The sequence below is a fragment of the Theropithecus gelada genome, chromosome 3 (assembly GCF_003255815.1).
Source record: "Theropithecus gelada isolate Dixy chromosome 3, Tgel_1.0, whole genome shotgun sequence".
NCBI lineage: Eukaryota > Metazoa > Chordata > Mammalia > Primates > Cercopithecidae > Theropithecus > Theropithecus gelada.
In genome coordinates this window covers 68,804,063-68,828,376 of record NC_037670.1, presented here as the reverse complement: position 1 = coordinate 68,828,376, position 24,314 = coordinate 68,804,063, and the positions used below count along the sequence as shown (strand labels likewise).

General features: G+C 48.2%; 1 protein-coding gene across 2 annotated transcripts in view; it reads right to left on the bottom strand.

Annotated features, from left to right (window-relative positions):
• Nucleotides 1–23,138, bottom strand: part of GCK (glucokinase) — a 48,105-nt gene extending 24,967 nt beyond the window's left edge. For both annotated transcript variants that reach the window (XM_025379846.1, XM_025379845.1), the window contains exon 1: nucleotides 22,608–23,138. In XM_025379846.1, the coding sequence (XP_025235631.1) occupies nucleotides 22,608–22,652 (45 nt within the window). In that variant the 5' untranslated portion in view covers nucleotides 22,653–23,138. The remainder of the gene's footprint in view (nucleotides 1–22,607) is intronic.
• Between the last annotated feature and the right edge of the window lie 1,176 nt (nucleotides 23,139–24,314).

Genomic DNA, 24,314 nt, shown 5'->3' with positions numbered 1-24,314 from the left:
CAGTGAATAACAAAGGGAAAACTGGAAAACTCACAGATACATAAAATTTAAACAAGACACTTTTAAATGACTCTCAATTGCAGGGAGGGGGAGAGAGAGAACTCAGATTATTAAAATCAGGCATGAAAAAATGAAAGAGTGAATGTTATTACTGACTTTATAGAAAAAAAGGATTATGAGAGAATACTATGAACAATTTAGTATTGTTTGTTGACTTAGACAAGTTAGATAAAATGGAACTTTAACTTAGGTAAACTTGGATAACTTAGATGAAATGCAAAAATTCCGCACAGGAGCTACTACTACTAACTCAGGAAGAAACAGAAAATCTCATTAGACTACTAACAAGTAAGGAAATGGAATTAGTACTAAAAAACCCACCAACAAAGAAAATCCCAGGACCAGATGTCTACACTGGTAATTCTACCAACCATTTAAAGAAGAATTAACACCAATTCTCTCAAATGCTTTCAAAAAAAGAAAAGAGGAAGTAACACTTCCTGATTCATTTCATGAGGCCATCATTGCCTTGATACTGAAGCCAGACAAAGATGCTACCTACAGGAAAAGAAACTACAGAGTAATATTTCTTGTGAATGTAGATGCAAAATCCTCAACAAAATACCAGCAAATAAAATTCTTCAGTATTAAAAAATTTGTTTTTAGGCCGGGCGTGGTGGCTCACGCCTGTAATCCCAGCACTTTGGGAGGCCGAGGCGGGTGGATCACGAGGTCAGGAGATTGAGACCATCCTGGCTAACACGGTGAAACCCCGTCTCTACTAAAAATACAAAAAATTAGGTGGGCGTGATGGCGGGCGCCTGTAGTCCCAGCTACTCGGGAGGCTGAGGCAGGAGAATGGCGTGAACCCGGGAGGCGGAAGTTGCGGTGAGCAGAGATCGCGCCACTGCACTCCAGCCCGGACAACAGAGCGAGATTCCATCTCAAAAAAAAAAAAAAAAAAAAAAAAAAAAGATTGTTTTTAGAGATGAGGTCTTACTCTGTTGCTCAGGCTGGAATGCAGTGGTGCGATCATGGCTCACTGCAGCCTCAACCTTCTGGGCTCAAACAATCCTCCTGCCTCGGCCTCCTGAATAGCTAGGACTAAAGGTGCACAACCACCACATCGAGCTAACTTCCTTCGTTCCTTCGTCCATCCCTCCCTCCCTCCCTCCCTCCCTCCCTCCCTCCCTTCCTTCCTTCCTTCCTTCCTTCCTTCCTTCCTTCCTTCCTTCCTTCCTTCCTTCCTTCCTTCTTGATGGAGTCTCGCTTTGTCGCCCAGGCTGAAGTGCAGTGGCGCCATCTCCGCTCACTGCAAGCTCTGCCGCCTCTTGGATTTACGCCATTCTCCTGCCTCAGCCTCCCGAGTAGCTGGGGACTACAGGCACCCGCCACCACGCCTGGCTAATTTTTTTTTTTTTGTATTTTTAGTAGAGACGGGGTTTCACCATGTTTGCCAGGATGGTCTCAATCTCCTGACCTCATGATCCACCCGCCTCCACCTCCCAAAGTGCTGGGATTACAGGCGTGAGCCACTGTGCCCGGCTGATTCTTTTCTTTTCTTTCCTTTTCTCTTTTCTCTTCTCTTCTCTTCTCTTCTCTTCTCTTCTCTTCTCTTCTCTTCTCTTCTCTTCTCTTCTCTTCTCTTCTCTTCTCTTCTCTTCTCTTCTCCTTCCTTCCTTCCTTCCTTCCTTCCTTCCTTCCTTCCTTCCTTCCTTCCTTCCTTCCTTCCTCTCTCTCTCTCTTTCTTTCTTTCTTTCAGATGGAGCTTTGCTCTTGTTGCCCAGGCTGGAGTGCAATGGCATGATCTTGGCTCACTGCAACCTCCATCTCCCAGGTTCAAGCGACTTTCCTGCCTCAGCCTCCTGAGTAGCTGGGATTACAGGCATGGGCCACCACGCCTAGCTAATTTTGTATTTTCAGTAGAGGCAGGGTCTCTCTATGTTGGTCAGGCTGGTCTCGAACTCCTGACCTCAGGTGATCTGTTTGCCTCAGCCTCTCAAAGTGCTGGGATTACAGGTGTGAGCTACCACGTCCAGCTCTAATTTTCAATTTTTTTGTAGGGGTGGGATCTTGCTTACTTGCCCAGGCTTTTCTCAAACTCCTGGTTTCAGGTGATCCTCCCACACCAGCCTCCCAAAGTGTTGGAATTACAGGCATGAGCCATTGTACCCAGCCTCTTCAGCATATCTTCAGGTTATGGTTATGGATTATATATAAAAGTGAAATTTATCCCAGGAATACAAGAATAGTTCAACATACAAAAATTAATGTAATATACTACAATAATGGAATAAAACAAAGAAACTACATGGTCATATTGATTGATGCAGAAAAAAGCATCTGACAAAACTCAACACCCTATCTTCATTGAAACAAGAAGAAAATTTCCTCAACATGATAAAAGTCATATACGAAAACCCCATAGCTAATGTCATACTCAATGGCAAAAGACTTAAACTTTCTTCCTAAGATAGAAACAAGACAAGAATACCCACTTTTGCCACTTCTTTCAACATAGTAGTGGAGCAGTTAGGGAAGAAATTTCTAACCAAAGCAATTAGAGAAGAAAAATAAATAAAAGGTATCCATATTGGAAAGTGCTATGGAAAATTCTTTGTGTCCCCCTCAAAATTCATATGTTAAATCTGCTGTGTGGTGATATTAAGAGGTGGGACCTTAGGAGGTGACTAGGTCATGAGGGTAGAGCCCACATAAAAAGAAAAAGAGCCCTTATAAAAAGAATCCCAGAGGCCGGGCATGGTGGCTCATGCCTGTAATCCCAGCACTTTGGGAGGACAAGGTGGGCAGATCACGAGGTCAGGAGATCGAGACCATCCTGGCCAACATGGTGAAACTCTGTCTCTACTAAAAATACAAAAATCAGCTGGGCGTGGTAACAGGTGCCTGTAATCCCAGCTACTCGAGAGGCTGAGGCAGAAGAATCGTTTGAACCAGGGAGTTGGAGGTTGCAATGAGCCGAGATTGTGCCACTGCACTCCAGCCTGGTGACAGAGTGAGACTCTGTCTCAAACAAACAAACAAACAAAAACCAAACCAAACAAACAAAAAAACGGAATCCCAGAGAGCTACCTTGCCTTTTCCACCATGTGAGGACACAGCTAGAAGGTGCCATGTATGAACCAGAAAGCAGGCCTTCATCAGACAGTGAATTAGCTGGTGCCTTGATCTTGGACTTCTCAGCCTCCAATTTATGGCATTTTGTTACAGCAGCCCAAGTGGACTAAGACAGAAAGAAGGAAATAAAACTATATTTATTTCAGATGACATGATCTTATGTAGATAACCATAAATAATCCACAAAAATATGTGAGCTAATATTTGAGATCAAATTGAGCTAATAAGCTAATTTGGCAAAGTTCCAGCACACAAATATCAACACACAAAAATCAGGATTTTTTTATACACTAGCAACAAATAATCCAAACAGGAAATTAAGAAACACTTAATTATGTGAAATTAGGGAACACTTCACACAGTCATTTAGGAATCCAGGGTTCTTCTACTTTATGGCTCCACCCACCCCCTAATGGTTAGCATCATTATCTGCAGCTAACCGACAGAAAGGTGAGAAAGATCATAAAGAAGCTGTCCTCTTCTTAGGAGCCTACACCTGGAAATGGAAATGGTATATGTTGCTCCACTGAAATTGCATGGAGACATCTCACTGCAAGGGAGGCTGAGAACTACAGAACAGCTGGCCAGCTGTTGCTAGCATTGTCATCACTGTGGAGAAAGAGGACATGGGTTTGGGTCTAGAACTAGGAAGCTCTGCCATGTTCACTGGATTCCTAAATGACTGTGTGGAGGAGAACCTCCCAGCTGATGAAGAACTGCATTTGACTATTATATGGGCAACAAATACAATTCTACTATGTAACTCTATTTCATGTTTTGCTGTATTGGTTACTGCAGTGAATTGTTCCCTAGTAACTACTCAGAATGATGGTGTCAATGACCAAAAATATGTTGGGAAGGGGATACTGGATCACTCATTACTCATTGTTTCTTGAGAACCTAATTTGTGCTTAGTCTGAAGTTAGAAAAGTGATTAGTTTTTAGTTTCCAAGGAGCTTACCATCTAGCAGAAGAGACAAATGAACAGCTTAATACAACCAGATACCAGCAAAGCTACAGCGTCTTTGGGAACATAAAGAGACTGATAGGTTTTGTTTTGTTTTGTTTTCTGAAGGCAACAGGGCAGGATTTCTTTGATGCACTAGGGGGAACTGGCTAGGAAGGGAAGGACATTCCAGATAGAGAGACCAGCAGGACAGTGTCAGGGGTGTTTGGAGAAACACAAATATTTGAGTGGTTCAGACTTAAGGCACCCCAAGGGAACACCTAGCAAATGAGGCTGAGGCAGACGAGAAACAAACAACAGAGTGGAAACCAAAATATTCTGTGTGCTCAGAAAGAGAAAAGTGCTGCTGTAAATAGCATTTGGGCCAAAGGGGAAATCTGCATTGCATTACAGACCATTTATAAATGAATAACCATGAATGTACAAAATATTAAAAGTACGGCTAATAGCTAAAGCTGTCTCAGAGGAACATTTACACCCATAAAGGCACTTACTATAAAGTAAATGGGGCTGGGCATGGTGGCTTACGCCTGTAATCCCAGTACTTTGGAAAGCTGAGGCGGGAGGATCACTTGAACCAAGGAGTTCGAAACCAGCCTGGGCAATAAAGTGAGACCCCATCTCTACAAAAAAAATAATAAATAAAATATTAGCCAGCTGTGGTGGTGTGTGCCTGAGGTCCCAGTTACTCAGGAGGCTGAGGTGGGAGAATTGCTTGAGCCCAGGAGGTCAAGGCTGCAGTGAGCCATGATTGCACCACTGCACTTCAGCCTGGGCTATCAAGCGAGACCCTCTCTCCAAAAAATAAATAAAATAAAATAAATGGGAAATCAGTGAGCAAAGCATTTCTCTCAAGATGCTCAAAACCTCAATACACAGATAAAGTAAACAAAAGGAAAATCAGATTAAAGGAATTGATAGGCCGGGCATGGTGGCTTACGCCTGTAATCCCAGCACTTCGGGAGGCCGAGGTGGGCGGATCACAAGGTCAGGAGATCGAGACCATCCTGGCTAACACGGTGAAACCCTGTCTCTACTAAAAATACAAAAAAAAAAAAAAAAAATTAGCCGGTTATGGTGGCGGGCGTCTATAGTCCCAGTTACTCGGGAGGCTGAGGCAGGAGAATGGCGTGAACCCGGGAGGCGGAGCTTGCAGTGAGCCGAGATTATGCCATTGCATTCCAGCCTGGGCGACAGAGCGAGACTTCATCTCAAAAAAAATAAAAAGGAATTGATAGTGATAAAAGCAGAGACTAATTATACAGAAAACAAACAAAAGCCACAGTAAACTCGATTAACAAATCCCAAACCCAGTTTTTTAAAAAGGCTAACAAAATAGATGAATTTTTTTTTTTTTTTTTTTTTTTTTTTGAGACGGAGTCTCACTCTGTCGCCCAGGCTGGAGTGCAGTGGTGAGATCTTGGCTCACTGCAAACTCCGCTTCCCGGGTTCACGCCATTCTCCTGCCTCAGCCTCCCAAGTAGCTGGGACTACAGGCGCCCGCCACTATGCCTGGCTAATTTTTTTGTATTTTTAGTAGAGATGGGATTTCACCGTGTTAGCCAGGATGGTCTCGATCTCCTGACCTCGTGATCCACCCACCTTGGCCTCCCAAAGTGCTGGGATTACAGGTGTGAGCCACCGCGTCTGGCCCTAGATGAACATTTTTGATTAGATTTGATAATCTGATAAAATATAACAGAGAAGACACTAATAAACAACTAGAGGAAATGTCTGATTTTCAAAATATAATATATAAATTATCAAAATTGACTCAGGAGGACAGAAAAACCTGAACAGATGGATAACAATAGAAGAAAAGTTAACAGATATGGAAAAATATTCCTCTAACAAGAGTATCAAGTCCAGTTAGTTTTTTTTTGAGATGGAGTCTTGCTGTGTTGCCCAGGCTGGAGTGCGGTGGTGCTATATCAGCTCACTGCAACCTCTGACTCTCAGGATCCAGCAGTTCTCCTGCTTCAGCCTCCCAAGTAGCTGGGATTACAAGTGCGTGCCACCACACCCGGCTAAGTTTTTTATTTTTAGTAGAGATGAGGTTTCACCATGTTGGCCAGGCTGGTCTTGAACTCCTGACGTCGTGATTCACCTGTCTCAGCCTCCTAAGTGCTGGGATTACAGATGTGAGCCACTGCGCCCGGCCAACAGCTAGTTTTTAAAAAACAAATATGGATACAGAAATGTCCAATGCAAGGCCCCAGCCAAGGACGAGGCAGAGTCATGGCTTATTGAATGAGGTGGTGACAGACAAGACCTGTGGGCTGTCAGGGAATGTATGTGAGGGACACACAGCTGGGACACTGAGTCCTGCATTCATGTTTATGACAACACAGAAACGATGGGCTGGAAGAATAACATAATAGCTCATGTATACTTTGTGCCAGGTGCTGTCCTAAGCTCTTCTATGGATTAATTTATTGGATCCTCACAGCAGCGCTATGGAGAGATAAAGTAAATTTCCCTTGTGACCCTTGCTAATACAAGGTCCAAACCCTGGCACTCTGTCTTCAGGGCCCACCCTGCATCACTGAGCCATCCTGCCTCTGGCTAGCTGGAGGGAGGGACAGACAGGCTGAAATGTCATAGAAGGAGCTACAGTGATGGGTGAGGAGTACTGCTGGGTGGTAGGTAGTGGGAGGAAAGGGCTGCGGATCCAGCTCACAGACACAAACAGGGATGCAGGCCCAGGGTGCTTGTTAGGACCAGGGTAGAACCAGTCTCACCTCTTAGCAGACACATACCTGAATAAACATCCAGAATCTTCCAACTCAATAAGAAGGTAACAACAACCCAATTTTTAAAAACTCACAAAAAAATGCCCACTAGGCATACAGAAATATGTGCAACATTATTATTAGTCAGTTGTAGAAATGCAAATTACAACCACACTAATATATCAGTACACAGTCACCAGAGTGGCTAACATTTAAAAGATGGATGAAACCGAGTGTGGGGAGGAGGATGTGGAGCAACTGGAATCCTCAAACACTGCTGATGGAAATGCAACACGGTACAGGCCACATTGGAAAACAGTTTGGCAGGTTTTCTAAGTTTAAATGTACACTTAACCACACGATACCACTCCTAGGTATTTATCCCGCCAAATGAAAACTGTCTATACAAAGACTTGTACTTGAATGTTCACAGCGGCTTCAGTCATTATAGCCAAAGCCTGGAAACAATCCAACTGCCCATCAGCTGGTGAATGAATAAATGAATGAACACACTGTAGTACAGCCATACAGTGGAATACTCACTGCTCAGCAATGGCAAGGGAGGGAGGATTGACACACTGCTGAGCTAGGCATTACGTTAAGTGAAAGAAGCCAGACACAGAAGACTATATTCTCAGTGATCTCATGTATAGAACATTCTAGAAAAGGCAAAACCAAGGAAACAGAAAACAGATGAGTGATTTCCAGTGGCTAGGGTGGGAGAAGTGATTGACAGCAAGGGGTGGGGCTGAGGGAATTATTTGAGTGATGGGAAGATTCTGCCTTAATGGTGATGGTGGTTATATAACCATATATATTTGATAAAACTCATCAAACTGTATGCTTAAAAAGTAAATGTTATTGTATGTATATTATATGTTATTTTTTTTTTTTTTATGGAATCTCGCTTTGTCATCCAGGCTGGAGTGCAGTGGTGTGATCTCGGCTCACTGCAACCTCTGCCTCCTGGGTTCAAGAGATTCTCATGCCTCAGCCTCCAGAGTAGCTGGGATTACAGGCACCTGCCACCACTCCTGGCAGGTGACAGTGAAGCCATTGTTCCAGCTCACTCAGTGGGACTTGGGGCAGGAAACAGGAGATCTGGGGAGCTGGTGGGACTCTTACTAGCTACCTGACCTTGGATGAGTGATTCATTCCTCCAGAGCTTCTGTTTCTTCATCTATGAAATGGGAGAAGATGCCACCTCATTCCAAGGAGCTGCATGGGGATTAAAGGAAAAATCTTGACACTCAAACCCAATTTTCTGTTGTTACAGGGCCAAGGAGCTCTGGGCCTGAGAGGGGAAGAGTCTGTCTTCAGGTCAGCATTGCCCAGTATTACAGCTGGATGTTTGTCCACACGAACCTCATGTTGAAATTTGATCCTCAGTGTTGGAGGTGGGAGCCTAATGGGAGATGTTTGGGTCATGGGGGCAGATCCTTCATAAACAGATTAATGCCCTTCCTTAGGGGAAGGGAGTGAGTTATTTCTCACTCTATTAGTTCCCAAAACAGCTTACTATTAGGAAGAGCCTAGCACCTCCCTGCCCCCTCGTGCTTCCTCTCTCACTATGTGATATCTGCACATGCAGGCTCTGCTTCACCTTCCGCCATGAGTGGAAGCAGCCTGAGGTCCTCATCAGAAGCAGTTTTTGGTGCCATGCTTCTTGTACAGCCTGCAGAACTGTGAGCCAAATAAACCTCCTTTCTCTGTAAATTATCCAGCCTCAGGTATGCCTTTATAGCAGCATAAATGGACTAAGACATCAGGGCTCCCTGAAAATCAGCAAGGTCATTGGCAAAAGCAAAGCTATCCAGCACGAGCCTCCGCTTCTCCTTCTTCTTTCTTCTTCCTTCTTCCGTCTTCCTCTCCCTCTCCCTCTCCTTCCTTCCCTTCCCTCCCTCCCTCCCTCCTTTCTTTCTCTTTCTTTCTTTCTTTCTTTCTTTCTTTCTCTTTCTTTCTTTCTTTTTCTTTCTTTCTTTCTTTCTTTTTCTTTCTTTCTTTCTTTCTTTTTTCTTTCTTTCTCTCTCTCTCTCTCTTTCTTTCTTTCTTTTCCTCTTCCATCCTTCCTCTCTTTCTTTCCTTTCTTTTTCTTGTGCTTCCTAATCCTCCTCTTCCTCCTCCTTCTTTTTCTCCTCCTCTTCCTCCTCTTCCTCTTTTTCTTCTTCCTCTCCTTCTCCTTCTTTTCTTCTTCTTCTTTCTTCTTTTTTGAGACAGGGTCTTGCTCTGTCACCCAAGCTGGAGTGTAGTGGTGTGAACATGACTCACTGCAGTCTCAACCTCCTGGGCTCAAGAGATGCTCCTGCCTCAGCCTTCCAAGTAGCTGGGACTACAGGTGTGCACCACCACACCTGGTCAATTTAAAAATTTTTTTGTAGAGCCAGGGTCTTGCTACGTTTTCCAAGCTGGTCTTCAACTCCTGGGCTCAAGCAGTCCTCCCACTTCAGCCTCCCAAAGTGCTGGGATTACAGGCATGACTATCACACTTGGCTGCTTCCCCGTCTTCTTCAGGTCTCAGCCCAAAGGTCACTTGGAGAGCATCACTATATTAGGCTGTTCTTGTGCTGTTGTAAAGAAATACCCGAGGCTGGATAAATTATAAAAAAAAGAGGTTTAATTGACTTACAGTTTTGCAGACAGAACAAGAAGCATGGCATTGGCATTTGCTTCTCGTGAGGCCTCTGGAATCTTAAAATCATGGCAGAAGGAGAAGGAGAAGCAGGTGTCTTAAGCAAGAGTGGGAGCAGGAGAATGAGAGGGGGTCTGACTCTTTCAAACAACCAGCTATCAAGTGAACTCACCCATCACCAAGGGGATGGCACTAAACCAAGGATCTGCCCCCATGACACAGACACCTCCTGCCAGGCCCCGCCTCCAACATAAGGGACTACATTTCAACATGCAATTTGGAGAGAACAAATATCCAAAGTATATCAGTCACTATTGGAAACCACCTCATGTTCTATTTGTTTACTGTTAATTGTCTTTGCCCTCTAAGAGGCAACGCCCAGGAGAGAAGGAGCCCAGTCTATCTCGTTCAGGTCTCCAAGACCCAGGGCCTGGTCTGTCGTGGGCTCTCACTGCTCAGCAGCTGCTCTATGACCTGCAGGCCAGTGCAGCCTTGAACTGTTCCCTGAGTCCAGGCTCTGGTCTCACTTTCCCAGCGTCCTGTTACCCAGCACTGGCAGGTCTCTGAGCCAGCTCCTGGGCAGCAATGGGGGCAAAAATGGGGCAGTTGTCCATGCGTGCTCCTAGGGGTGGGGTGGATATATTCTTGCCCTCCAACATCCAGTTCCCATTCCTTCTTGCTCATGGAGCCTCCGTTTTATTCAGGGGTCAAGTAGTAATGGACTCAGCACTGGGGGCTGAATGCCCCGGACAAATTCACCCTGCTCTCTTCTGCTAGAGCTGGCTTCAGGACAGTGAGATGTGAGAAGGGAGGCCTCTGGGGAGATATAGTGGGGGATCCCCTTCCCCTCTTGTTTCCAGAACATTGTTGGGTTTGTTTGTACCTCCTGTGCTTGTGGCGACATCTGGCAGATGTGGGGAAGGCTATGATAATCTGGAAAGCTGACCCAGAGCCTGACACCAGGCTGAGAGCTGCCTGCCTCTAGGCTGTTTCTTATGTGCTTTGACAACGCCTCTTGGTGAATCCAGTTTAGAGTATCTGGTACAGCCTAGACAACCCTAACAGACACAGTGGGCTTAACAGTTCGTTCTGTTCAGCTCCGTATGAGAGGTGCTCCAAAGAGATGGAAATGAGGCGTGGTAGGTACAAAACGTAGTTACTGTTTACAGGGTGGGGTTCGGAAAAGCAGGTGAGGCAGCAGCTGGGGAGGTGGAGCTCCCAGCCAGGTGACCAAAATCCAGTGCTGTGCTGGAGAAGGGTTAGCAACCGGCTGTCCAGGGAAGCAGACCTGACTGGCAGCGTTTGCTGCCTTCTGTGTTGTTGGCACTTCACCTGATGTCACTCTAGGGGGAGTGGAGCGGAGGCCGCACCAGTGCCCCTCCTGAACCGCAGCTTGGAGCCCTGGGTCTGTCATAGAATCACCCGATGCTTCCCTACTCTGCCTGCCTCCAATCCAAAGATTTCCTCACATCTGATCCTCCTGACCTACCCAGGCCAACTTGCCACCTCTGAGAGGCTGCAGTTCTCATGGGGATTGGTTACAGATGCATCCACTGGCTTGACGTGGTGGGCTGGGCTGTGTCTGAAAGGACTGAGGGAAGCAAACCATTCCACCCATTGTCTTTGTCCAGCATTACCTGCCCAACCAGCCAAATTCAGGCCAATGCTGCCCTCCTGGATTTCCTGGGAGGGTGAACCACATGCATGTCCTTAGCAGCCACATTGAAAAGGTATTGGAGAGCTAATTTACTGATAGCAGGATCACTCTCTAGGATTACAATACTCTAGGGTTTTAAATGAAAAAAAGTATGATGCCCATCTGAAAACTCCATCTAGTCCCCCCAATATCACAAAACTCTCCAAATATAGCAATCCACAAAGGACTTTTGCATAATATAATGCATTTAAAATACCAACTACCTAATTATATAATCCCTGAAGAACTCAGCAGTGGGTACATTTGTATGCAGTACATGATGATTCTGTTCATTTCAGATGCTGTAGGAGATGCTATGGGTGCCTGCTGGGCCCCTACGCCCACCCCCAGCTGCCCAGGGTTGAAGAGAAGAGCTGGACTTCTTTCCTGGGACTTACTCCTGATCTACAAAGTTACTTCACCTAGAAATAACTGGGAAGTTATGCCCTTCCTAGGGCTGGCAGAGAAAACACATTGTGTTATGCACAATTTGGGACATATACTAAAAATTGATTTGTTGTTTATCTGAAATTCAAATTTAACTGAGTGCCCTAATTGTTTATTTGCTAAAGGTGGCAGCCCGAGCCTTTCCCCAGGGGCCTCCAGCCAGTGACTGACTCATGTAGGAGCACAAAGGCTGGCCCCTGCCTCAGAGGGACAACCCTGTGATGTCATTCACATTTGAGAGCTCCCTGCTGGGTCAGACCAAGGCTCACCTGCTGCTGAATCTGTACCTTTGCCTATTTCTACCCCATCTCATCCTGAGAGTACCCTCCCACTCAATCACAGGTGCCAGAATCCTTATCTCAGGCTCTGCTTCAAGAACCTAACACAGTCTACCGGGGTGGTCCTAGAAATCAGCCTATGAGGGTGGGACTCTGGAGTTGGATCACTTCCAGCTGGATGCCACCTCACTGGTGGTAGGAGTACCGGCAGTCCCTGACACATTGCAGCAGTGGATCACCAAGGCCCTGCCCGTGGGGAGTGGGGATGGAGGTGGACAGGGAGGTGCTTGCTTACTCAGTGTCTCTGGCACCAAGGGTGTGGGGGAGATACTAACCCGAAGGACTATGCCACCGAGACCTGTTGATCAGTGGAGCGATGCGTGGAAAAGAGAAAATGGCAGGATCAGGTCTATCAATTTAAAGCCAAGTCTGAGAGCCAGACGGTCTTCTCAGCAGTGTTTAAAGAGACGCTTGTCTCCTATAGTGAGGCAGACAGAGCTGGAGACTAGGCACAGGACTCAATTGTAAAAGCAGCAGCAGAACTTCAGCAAGGTCTGAGTCCTCCAGCAAGGCAAGCCAGGGCCGTGATGGGAAGGAGTATACACTGTGGTATGCTGGGAAATGGCTAACAATCTGCTGTCTAGAGATGCAGGATGCCCTGGTTTGTAGCATTTTCTGATTTTCGTGGTTTAAATACACCCATCAAGGCCCATTTCCAGCTACCGACATGGTATCACTGAATGAAGATTTGGAAAGAGATGTGCACAATTGATTTTCTAATGTGCTAGTGGGTGCACTTGAGAATTTTGAATTCCCAGATTCCCACAAGCCACCTGCACCTACAGAAGTAGTCTTGCTGTGAGAAGGAGGCCTTTTCTCTCTTGAAAAGTATGCAGATGTCTGAAAGAGACAAGTGCCCCAGGAGACAATGCATGCCTTCCTCATGATTGGCCCCCACCTCCCCTCCTGGCCACAAAGAGGGTCAAATCTCAGCATGGCCCAACTTGGACCTGTCAAGGAAGAAAAAAAATTGTATGCCACAGGAACTTCAGTCTTTGGCTAACAAGTACTAGCAGGAAGTGGGAGACTAGATCCCAAAGGTGCTGGAGCTTATGCTTGAGATGGTCCCAAAGGTGCTGGATCCTGTGCTTGAGACCAGATCCTGAAGGTGCTGACTGAGGCAGGTGGGATATCAAGAGGATAAGGGGACTTTGCTGATGTGGGGACATTCTCCTATGATGCAGGATTTAACACCCTGGGACGGGTCCCAAGAGAGGGCTCTGATACATTGCTGGGGTGGCTCTTGGTAGCTTAGAAAAAGCAACAACTCGATTAAATGAAGTAGAGATGTTGAGTTTACGTGGTGGACCAACAGGAAGTGATCAAAAGGATAAAAGAAATGGGGCAAAATATAATTGACCTACTCTATAAGATCAAAAAGCCTGTAAGCTGGCTATGTTCCCTGGAAAGGCGTGGAAGACACTCTGCTTCCCAGGTTGTAAAGAATCTGCTGCTGTAGGGCACATGGCTGAGGCTCAGTAGGGCTGTCCTCTGTAGACCAGAATTGATGGGAGACATTTTGCAGAGCTTCTCCCCCTAATGGCAGTGGGGATGATAGACCGCTTAAGGGCAGAGACCAGGGGCAGCACTTAGAAGCACATCAGAAGCAAAGTGGGAATAATTATCATATTGGGCACCAAGGTCAGCCTAACAACCAGAAGGGATTAGCCTATAGGGGTCTAAGGAGAAGGCTAATAGAATGTTGGGTTCTTAGAGGCCAGAAAGGATGAACGAAGGCCAAGGTCAGTCACCCCACTGGAAAGTTAGGATGGAAAGGCACAGTTTCTAAACCTCAGCCAGTTCTCAGAATCAGAACCCATTGATTGAAAGAGGGACTGGGTTCCCGTGGGAAAGACTCTGTAGCACCACAGCAAGTGTGTGTAATAGGAACCTATGGTTATTTATATTTGACCATACTGAGTAAGGGTAATACTCAGATCTTTTGATAGTGATTTCATAGCAATTCACACTTTTTTTTGAGATAGAGTCTCACTCTGTTACCCAGGCTGGAGTGCAGTGGTGTGATTTTGGCTCACTGCAACCTCTGCCTCCTGGGTTCAAGTAGTTCTTTCTGCCTTGGCCTCCTGAGTAGCTGGGATTACAGGCACCCACCACCACGCCCAGCTAATTTTTGTATTTTTTAGTAGAGATGGGGTTTCACCATGTTGGCCAAGCTGGTCTTGAACTCCTGACCTCAGGCAATCTGCCTGCTTCAGCCTCCCAAAGTGCTGGGATTACAGGTGTGAGACACTGCACCCAGCCAGCAATTCACACTTGTATCTAGCATCCCAAAGTGCTATCATGGCTGTCCTAGTCAAGTGCAGGCTTATTGGGGTAAGACGACAAATATAGTTCTGGCCCAGGTATGTCTCATGCTGGATCCACTAGTTCTGTGTATTCACCCAGAAATAATTTCCTTAGATCCTGAATAAATCATTGGAATGAATATACTTAACCATCAGAAGAGTCCTTACAATGGTTCCTTGATTTATAGAATAAGCAACATTTGCAATAGCAAAAGCGAAGTGAAAATGCTGCACTCCCGCCCAGCCAAAATAGAAAAACACAAATCTGGTGGGATGGCAGAAATTATTGGCATTCTCAAAGACTTAAAGGATGTATGTAGAGTGGTGGGTCACATCATATCAACCTTTCATTCTCCAGTCTGATCCCTGCAATAACTGGTTGGATCAGTCCTGACCCTTAGGCTATGTGATTGGCAAATCTAAGGATACTCTGCATGGAATGTGAGATTAAGCCCCAATAGGAGTCACTGTCCAAACCCCTAGGGCTCTGGACCAAGGTCACGCCATCAGCAGCAGAGAACCAAACACCACTTGTAAAGCATTTCCTGGCATGCCACCCAGCAGAGTATCTGACCATAGGACATTAAGTGACCATGTGGCCATAACTGCCCATTATGAGTTTGGTGCTGTCAGACCCACTAGGTCATAAGCCATCCAACATAAGATGGAACTGCCATATCTGGAATCAGGCTTGAGCAGGTCTAGATGACACAGATAAGCCACAGGGACAGGTGGCCCAGACCCACCTGCCATCTACCACTGTTGCACGAATATTGGCCCCTGTGCCTCTCTTTCACTCACATGCATACATGGCCTCCTGGTGGGGGGTGTCTTTTGTCTAGCTGCTGGAGGAGGGAAAAATCCACCTACGCATCGATCATGGATAGGTTAGTTTGGCATGTCGACGCAAGCTGGAAATGGACTTCTGCTGTAGTTCAGCCCCACTCAAGGTGGCCCTGAAAGACACTGGGGAGAAGAAATCCTCTTAACAGAGTTTTGGAGGGTGCACCTGCTTATTCACTTTGTGTGGAGAGAGATGTGGCCTAAGGTAAAGATAGACTCATGGACATTAGTGAATAGCTTAGCTCATTCTTCAGCAGCTTGGAAGGAGCAACATTAGAAGACTGGGGAAAAGCAGTGGCATGGGGGAAAGTTATAGAGATAAACCTGTGTGAGTGGGCACAGAGTATGAGACATTAATGACAGCCAGAAACCACTTCTTATGGAAGAGGCAATAGTAACCAAGTGGATAGGATGGCCAGGCAGCTGAATGTTGGCCACCATGAACTCAGAAACAGATAATCATGGGGTCAGAGAAGGAAGCTATGCTTGTGCCCAGAAGCATACATTCCCTCTCATCAAGACTGACCTAGTTTTGCTGCTGTTGGATGTAGGAACTGCCAACAATAGTGACTGGTGCTGAATCCCTGGTATGACACTGCTCCTGGAGGAGACCAACCAGCCACTACTGGGTGACAAGTTGACTAAATCGGGGCCCTTCCAACCTGGAAATGGCAGCATTTTCTCTTGACTTGGATTGACATGTATTCCAGCCAGCAATGAACTTGCCTTTCCTACCCTCTGTGCATCCTCTTGGAGGCACAGTGGAGCTGTCATCTTGAAGATGACACCCATGAGGAGGGCCCACTGTCCTCCAGAATGCAATAACACTCTAATGGCTATGGGATGAGGCCATGTTCCTGAAAGGTAAAATATGTGAATTTGGGAACCAAGAGCTCTTCATCACTCTCCATGATCCACTTGAGAAATCTGTGCTTCCACCATTCACAACTTTAGGTTTTGTGGGTCTAGAAGTCCTGGTTCTCAGAGGGGGTCCTTCCACCAGGTGATACATTAACACGTTCACTAAATGTACAGCTACAGTTGCCTCCTGGTCATGCTGTGCTCCTTGTGCCCGTAGCCAAGCAGGTAGAAAAAAGTATTACCATCCTGGCACAAGCAGTACAATGTGGCAATTTACCCTTGTCATTAGGAGGGAGGACTACAGCTACATAATGGAGCAGGAAGAATATGGCTCGCACTCAGATGATTTGCCAGGGTGTTTCTTGGCAGTCTCATGCACAGTTGCAATTGGGAATGGACAACTTACAACAACGATAGACTGATAAAGGAATCCAGGATTCAGATGCCTCAGGGATAAAGGTTTGGCTCCTACTCTGGGTAAGCCACTTAGACTAGCAGTGTTAGCGAAGGGGAAGGGGACACTAGAATGGACGGTGGGGGTGGGGCATGATGGTGAGTATCAGTGACAGTCTTACAATCACCTGCAGAAGTGGACATTGTAGTTCATCCCTCTGTTTTTCCAGCTGTAAGTTTTCCCAGAAGCTGTGCCGGGATGCAGAGAGCTTAAAGTGGAAAGCAGTAGGTCTGAGCAGTCAAGGGGTGGACTGTAGTACCTGCTATCGGCGCCTCACTGGCCAAGTGGCCTGCACACCCAGCCTCTAGCTGCAGTGAGCAGCAGCTGCAGACTGCTCACAGCTGTACCCTTCTCCTGAGAGTTTCCTGGAAATGCCTGGAAGATCTTCCCTCCCTGCTGGCCCTCAGCTGATGGTTTTGATACAGGTACAACAGGCAGGCCCTCTCCCAGGATGGACAACCGTGTGATATTCTTCATGCATCAGAGCCCAGGTGGAACCAGACTGAGGTGGACTTAAGCTGGACCTGCCTCTTTGACTGGCTTCTTACCTCTCGTTTTCTGTCCCCCCAACTTCCTTACAGCTTCTGCTGATAGTGCTCCTGCAAACACCATTTTCCAAGAATTCCAATCTCAGGCTCTACTTCTTGGGAACCTGACCTAAAACAGATACAAATCATGTTTTCCCTTCCTACTGCGCAGGCTAGCAGCAGACAAACAATGCAGGCAGGCAGTGAGACTGAGATTGGGTCCTCCTGGCGGGACAGCTGGGATATGATGTCCATACCCTCTCCCGGGACCCAAGTGGAACTGGAATACTGATTCATGATACTCACTTTTCATTTGGAGAGTGAATTTTGGGTAAATGACTTTGCAATCCAAGAAAGTGAATACTGAGAACGTTTTCAGGTAGCAGAGGATCCCTGTACTTCCGAGACAGAGTGTTCCTTGAGATCAGCCTCACAGCCGTGCCCTCTGGGTCACAGCGCAGGAGCACAGAAAATCCCACTTCTTGGTCTCTCCAGCACTCCCCTCTCCTACTTGTTTATTGGCAGGGCTGATAGGTGCTGGTTGTCTACAACAAAGATCCCACTAGGAGGGGCTCATGCTCAGGTATTGCCAGGTAAGGAATGCTGTGAATATCACTCCAGGTCACAAGTGCATGTGTTAGGGGACTCCTGGGACTAAGAAGGGTTCGGTAAGAGTAATCTGTGTTGAATCTAGCCTCGTTTTCTTTTTCTTTCCTTTCTTTTATAGTGTTTAATTTTTTGGTAATAGAGAACTTCAAAGTCAGTAAATGGGACAGTATAATAAATCCTGATGTACTCACTGCCTGATATCAATAATTGCAACCTTAATTCATTCTAGTATATTTTTACAAGCGTTTCAGACTGAAATAAAGGGAGATTGTTCAGCCTCAGGTGTAGAAGCAGTGAGACCATTTCCCACCACGAAGGAGGATGAACAGCAGGAGAAGCTGGCAGCTCCCAGGAGCAGGTCCTCTGCCCCCACTGCAAGGCCCCTGTGTGTTCAATAAACTGACCCTTGTACAGAGACTAAAGCTCACTTATTGGAAACCATTACTGTTACAGTATCTAAGTAATTAACAAGTGATGCATAGGACTGGTCAGTTATGTGACTATACGTGCGCGTGTGTGCACGCACGAGTGCATGTTTGGGCCATTACAGAAACACCACCATTTCTTTGTAATCAGCTGAAATCACCACTCATTAGTGGGCCTCTCGTGGACTATAATTGATTTTACAGCCACCTGTCATTTCTTTTTTCTTTACAACTTTGTGCGTTTGTGTTTTTTATGGCATGCTCAGGGTACACTATGTTCTGCACGCAAGCAGGGGGCTGCACGGGCTCCATCTACCCCTCTCAGGCACGTCCTTTTGATGTAATGTGTAGGATGGAACTTCTTCCCATGTACTCTGTGAAGGGGCCCCACAGCTCCCCAGCTGGGACAGCTGCTCTAGAGCCTTTGGCAGGGCTGGGCACCTGTGGAGCCTGAGGCCAGACCCAGGACGCCACACTGTGGGAACCACAGGGCACCTGGAACATGGGTTTAATCTGAGCCTGTCTGTGGGTAATAGTGTCACAGTGGGAGGGCAGGAGTCAGGGTGAGTCAGTGACCCCTAAAAAGGGATCTGTTATGACTCACATGGCATTCCTTCTCTCATCCTTCTATCCTTCTACTTGCAGGACTTTCCTACAATTCTGTCTGTACTGGTGCATGGTTATGTAGCATAAGAATGGGGATCCTTCTTTGCTCAGATCAGCAAAAGAGAGAGAGAGAGAGAGAGAGACTGAGAGAGAAAAACAGGCACACAGAGAAAGAAACAGAGAGAAATACAGAAAGATAGACACACACACACACACACACACACACAGAGACAGAGACAGAGAGAGACAGAGACAGAATGACAGAGACAGAGACACAGAGAAGTTCACACAGCTGAGAGGGGGCTAAAGGAGGAAGTGTCCACTCCTGAGAAGGGAAGGGAAGAGAAAGGCAGAAGGAGAGGCCAGGCCAGGTGTCCCAACACAGGGAAAGGAGCACACAGGGGACATGCCTGGGCTGCCTCTAAAGGCCTGGCTCAGCTGAGGAATGACAGACCCCACAAGGGGCTTCCCACATCAGATGGGCCAGAATGTTCCCCTGGAGGTCACTAAACAGGAGCTCAAATCTCTCTTCCCTTCGGGTGGCTTCAAGACAGATGCCAACGGCACTCTGTGCCTCTCTCCATCTGTCCCCTCTCCTCCTGGGGGTCCTGCTGTGGGCAGGTACAGGCGTGGGCCTAGCGGCATCAGTCAGAGGGGCTCACGCTGGGGCTCCTGTGGCCCACTGATCCCCTGGATGTCACTAATGATGTCCCCCTTGGCTTGCTACTGCCCTGGGCTTCCCAGACATAGCTACTCCTTTTGAAGGGTCCTCATCCCCAGAGGCCTGGGCCATAGGCAGCAGAGGGCTTCTCCTGGGGACAACTCCCACTCTTGTCACCTCCCATCCTGGCCCGGCCTCCTGTCCTGGCTACAGCAGGGGCACTGGCGTTGTGACATGGCATCTGATGGATGACCCAGCCCTGGTCCCACAGATGCAGCCCCAGCCCTCACCCCCAAACCAGCGGCCTGCCCACAGCATGCCCATTCCCTGAAGTCAGGGACCTGTCACTGCTCCCCTAGGCCTTGGCACTGCCTGCTCCTCCCACACTGGCCCCTCCTCCCAGCACACCCGCTTGTGGGCCACCTGGAGCTTTGCACTCTGTACACCTGTCTCAGAGCAGGTGCCATGGCAGTATAGGGGCCATCTCTCCTACTGGGGCCCAGGACAATTCCTGTCAGGGATGTGGGTAAGCATGATGGAGTACACCTTATTCCAGCCTCATTCCACTTCTAAGCCTGCTCCTTCAATGGGGCAAAGGTGCCCAGGGTAGCTGGAGACCCCGGAGGGAAGAAGGTCAGTTCCTCCTGGCACGCCCTCCTGGTGTTATGGATTGAATTGTGTACCCCCAAATTCATATGTTAAAGCCCTAACCCCAGTGTGATGGTATTTGGAGATGGGAACTTTGGGAAATAATTAGATTTAGATGAGGTAAGGAGGGGGAGCCCCCATCATAGGATTAGCATTCTTATAAGAAGAGACACCAGAGAGCTTGTTTTCACTCTCTCTCCACCATGTGAGGGCACAGCAAGAAGTGGCTGTCTGCAAGTCAGGAAGAGAGCCCTCCCTGCAACCTGACCATGCTGGCACCTGATCTTGGACCTCCAGCCTCTAGAATAGTGAGAAATAAATTTCTGTTGTTTCTAAGCTATCAGTGGATGGTATTCTCTTATGGCAGCCTAAGCTGACCAATACACCTGAATCTCATCTTTCCAGGCCCCTTCCTGAAAAAGGGTCACCAAATCTATCAGGCAAAGTTAACCAGACTTACTCATCTGTCCATAGTGAGGTGAGAGTGAAAATATAGACCAAAAGGTCCCCAAGAGGGGTGCCCAGGGCCCAATTCAGGCCACCCAGAAGTGGTGACCCAGTAAGGGATGGACCTTGATGCCAAAGGAATAAATCAGCAATGGTGGGGTATCAGGCAACCACAGCTGGTGAGAAGGGGCTTATGAGGGGTGGGGTGGTGTCAGTGCAATTGGGCTCACCCCTAAGGAGCTGACATCCACATGGAGAAGTCACTGGGCGTGGGACTGAGGCCACGGGCTCCTGCAGATTATAAAGGAATGACCACAGGTAAGATCTGGAAGGTTGGTACCAGCAAGATGGTTGCTCTCGATCAGAGAAGTAGTAAGAGGGAAACCAGCAACACTTTAGTTTCCTCCAAAGCAATCAAAAGGAGAAAGAAGACAGTTCCTCTTGGGAGTCTGCACAGAGACAACCACAACTGACGTCCTGGGACAACTTTGAAAGTGCAAGGAGGGCATTGCTCATTGCTCTAAGGTCAAACACTGGCTTGGGGTGGGGGCAGTACTTCCCAGAGACACAGGACTGGACCTGGGTGGGCCTGGGCAGCCAGCCCACTTGGAAAACATCAGATCCTTAGGATGACCCTAAAACCAAGCTAGGTTCCCCCAAGACAAGGACCAAGTCCTCTGTGCAGCCAGAGCAAGCAGACAGGAGTGGCCATCGCAGCTCCACGCTTCCCTCATCTGGGCCTTGGCGCCCTGCAATCTGGGCACTAGAAGAGGGGTAGATGGGGTGAAGACAAGTGCAGAAATCAGTGATTCTCATCCTGTCTTTGTTCAGAATTTGGCATTTTGTCCAACATAAATTTTTTTGCATTCATTTTGATGATTTAAAATAGCATATATCTTGATGATTGATGTTTCTGGTGACCCCTTAAAGTTTGTGCCCAAAGCATTGTCTTGCTCCACTCTTGGCCCTGACAAGAATGTCAGTGACTTCCCAGGATTCCGGGGTTCACAGCTGGCCCTGGTCAGGACCAGCACCCCCTCACGCGTGGAGCAGTTACAGGATGGGGCATGGGCAGCTCCAGAGTCTGAGACTGGTTGCCCAGCCCAAGAAGGTGGTTCACTCACATGCCACTGTGAATGCAAGGGGCTCAGGGACAGCTCTGCTGTGGCCTTTATTAAAGTGATTCCCTGTGCACACATATGTGCACATGCATGTACACATGCAGGTATGCACAGGTGCAAACATGCACACATAGCACATTCACACACGTGCACGCACACACACGGGCAAACTATGCTTTCTCTCCCTGTTTGGGGAAAGTGCTGGATCTCCACAGCCCACATGTCCACCTCTCCCTAGCTCCGAGCCATCTTTCTGGTCATGCCAAAGACAGCCGTTTCCTTCTCCCCGGGTGGCCTGAAGGGTTCCCTTTGGGCAGGATTTCTCATCCAAATTGCTGCCATAGCACCAGTGAGAGGCAGATCTGGGACTTGGTTGGGGCCTCAGCTGGTCCAGCTGTCTGGTTGTGCACCCTCTCACTTGGGTTGGTTGTTTTCCTCCTAACATCATTAGCTCTGCCAGAAGCAGAGCCAGCCCAGGGTTTATGCTGACTTGGTCATTTCACACAGAGGCGAGAGGGAAGCATGCCCAAAGTCACTGGCTCTGCTCACTTACCCCTTCTCCCCCACTCTGCCTGGGCCCCCAGCTGGGGTGATGCAGGCACGTTCCCCCCAATGTTTCACAGCAAAGTCCCCTGTCTCCAGCTCTCTCCTTGCTCACTGCTGGGCTTAGGGCTGGCTCAGAGCATGCCTGGATTTCTCTTTGTTTTTGGAAAAAGTAACTGCCCTGCACTCCTCAGCAGGCCACAGCAGCCCTCAGGCTCCCTGCAAAGTGATTCCTGCGAGAAGGCAAGGCATCTTTGACTTGTCACCATGTCTAGTGAGTGTTGTCTTAAAATCAGGTAGTGGGCTTTGCCCACAAGACCTCACATCCCTAACCCCCGCATCTAGGGCTCTAAATTCTCCAGAGCCCCTCCACAGTGGAGGCCACTGTCTGGACTTCTTGGCAGCCTGACTTCCAGGTCGCAGGGCCAGAGTCCAAAGCTGGACGGGTCTTCCAGGCAGTAGGGGCCTTCCTGCCCCAGAAGGCACCCCTGGCAAGACCCTTCTCAAAGAGCCTGTGCATAAAATCAGATTCTGAGGCTCAAACAAACCACGGAATGTTGGGGACAGGCAAGCAAACACTCCCAGAATGCCCAATGGAGGGCGAGCTACCTTCTCCTTCTTGGCGGCCTCCATCCTGGCTCTGTCGTCCAGCATCTGCACAGCAGCCAGCGCAGGGAGCTGGGACCCCTCAGCCTTCCCCAACAGGCTTCTGAAGCAGAAATGTCCAAGGCTTCTCCCCTGCAGGGGTCACGGCCCGCCCTGGGTCCCCGGGAGAATGTGGTCCTCCTCAGGCTGGTTTGGGGTTTGAGGTTCAGTCACAGTTTCCTCCTTTTCATTGTTCTCCAGCGAGTCGGCAAGCATTCCCTTCTGGACCCTTCCTCACTGAGCCTGGATGTTCTCCAGGCAGGGCCATCGCTTGGCGCTCAGGTGGCGTCCTTAGCGCTTTCTCTCCAGGTTCTGTTGAGCTGTGGGACTTAGTGTCCTTCAGACAGACTCAGTAGGAAAGGTCCTCTCCCTCCTGTGGCCTGGGGACAGCTTTTGAGTAATTAAGCTGCAGGTGACTGTGTCTCTCACGCCCTAGCCTGCTTCCCTGGGGCTCAGGCGCCGCTCGGCATTTCCTGCTCCAACCAGGTGTGGAGTGGGGGATTCTCCTGCCAGGGCTTACTGTGCTCCTGAGAGGGCCTGTGGTTGTCATGGTGACCAGAAGTGGACTCAGCAGGGCTGACCGTGCTGTCATTAGAGCTGCCATGCATAAAACTGGGACTGGTGGCAAAGAGCCTCCATCCCCATCACCATGGTGACCACTCAATCACCTTGTCACTGAAGTGACTGCTAGCCTGTTAAGCCTTTGCCACCTGTTCAGGTCCTGGGGCAGTGTCTCAGGGTCTCCCACACTCCTGTTCCGAGGAGCAGAGGACCCCGTGAGTCTGGAAGCAGAGGAAAGGGAGCAGGCAGCTTGGTGTGGCTCAGGCGCAGGCCCATGGGACCATCGGAGGGCTTTGGTGTGGCCTGTCCTGATTATTGTCTTGAAATCTGAACCAGAACAGTAAACCTGGCCCACACAAGCCTGGCTGAGTTTGAAACTGCCAGAACAGAGGCCCACAGGGACTGGCTCCTCCTCTGGACCTGCTCAAGAAGCTTCTGCCTGGGATGCCACCCACTCTCTCCCTCGCAGCCCAAGCGCCCCTGGAGAGGTTGCCCTGTGCAGTAGGGAGGCCCAGTGAGTGGATGGAGCAGGGGGCCAGGGTGCTGGAGCCAACTCAGCGGCAGGCTCAGACAATAGTCTGGAACAAAATGTACTTCTGCCTAAGATACGGAGGTCTGGTGTGTATTTCCCACTCACGGCCCTTTTCAGTTAGGATCGGCCACTTTTCAAGTGTTCACTGTGACTGGTGGCTACCATACTGGGTAGTGTTGGGATAGACCAAAGAGGGCTCAGGACCCAGCTCCAGGCCACCTATACTCAGAGATCCAGCAGAGGGGGTGAGGAGGAGTGGCCAGTGCGATCTCTCCAGGCAGATGTGCTGTAACACTTTAAAATCAACTTCCTATTGGTGGTCATTGAGGCAGTTTCAGATTTTCACTATTACGAAGGAGGCTGTGGCAGAAGTCCTTGAATTTCACCAGAGTAAGTGTGTGTCAATGTTTCTTCTGGTTGGCTCCTGGAGGCTGAATGGCTAGTTCAAATGCTACACACATTTCACATCTTGGTAGGCAGGACCACATGGCCTCCTCACATGGCTTCACCAGTTTCTTCCACCAACACGAGAAGTTTGGCTTTATCCTGGCCAGTCCTTCAGATGATAAATCTTTATG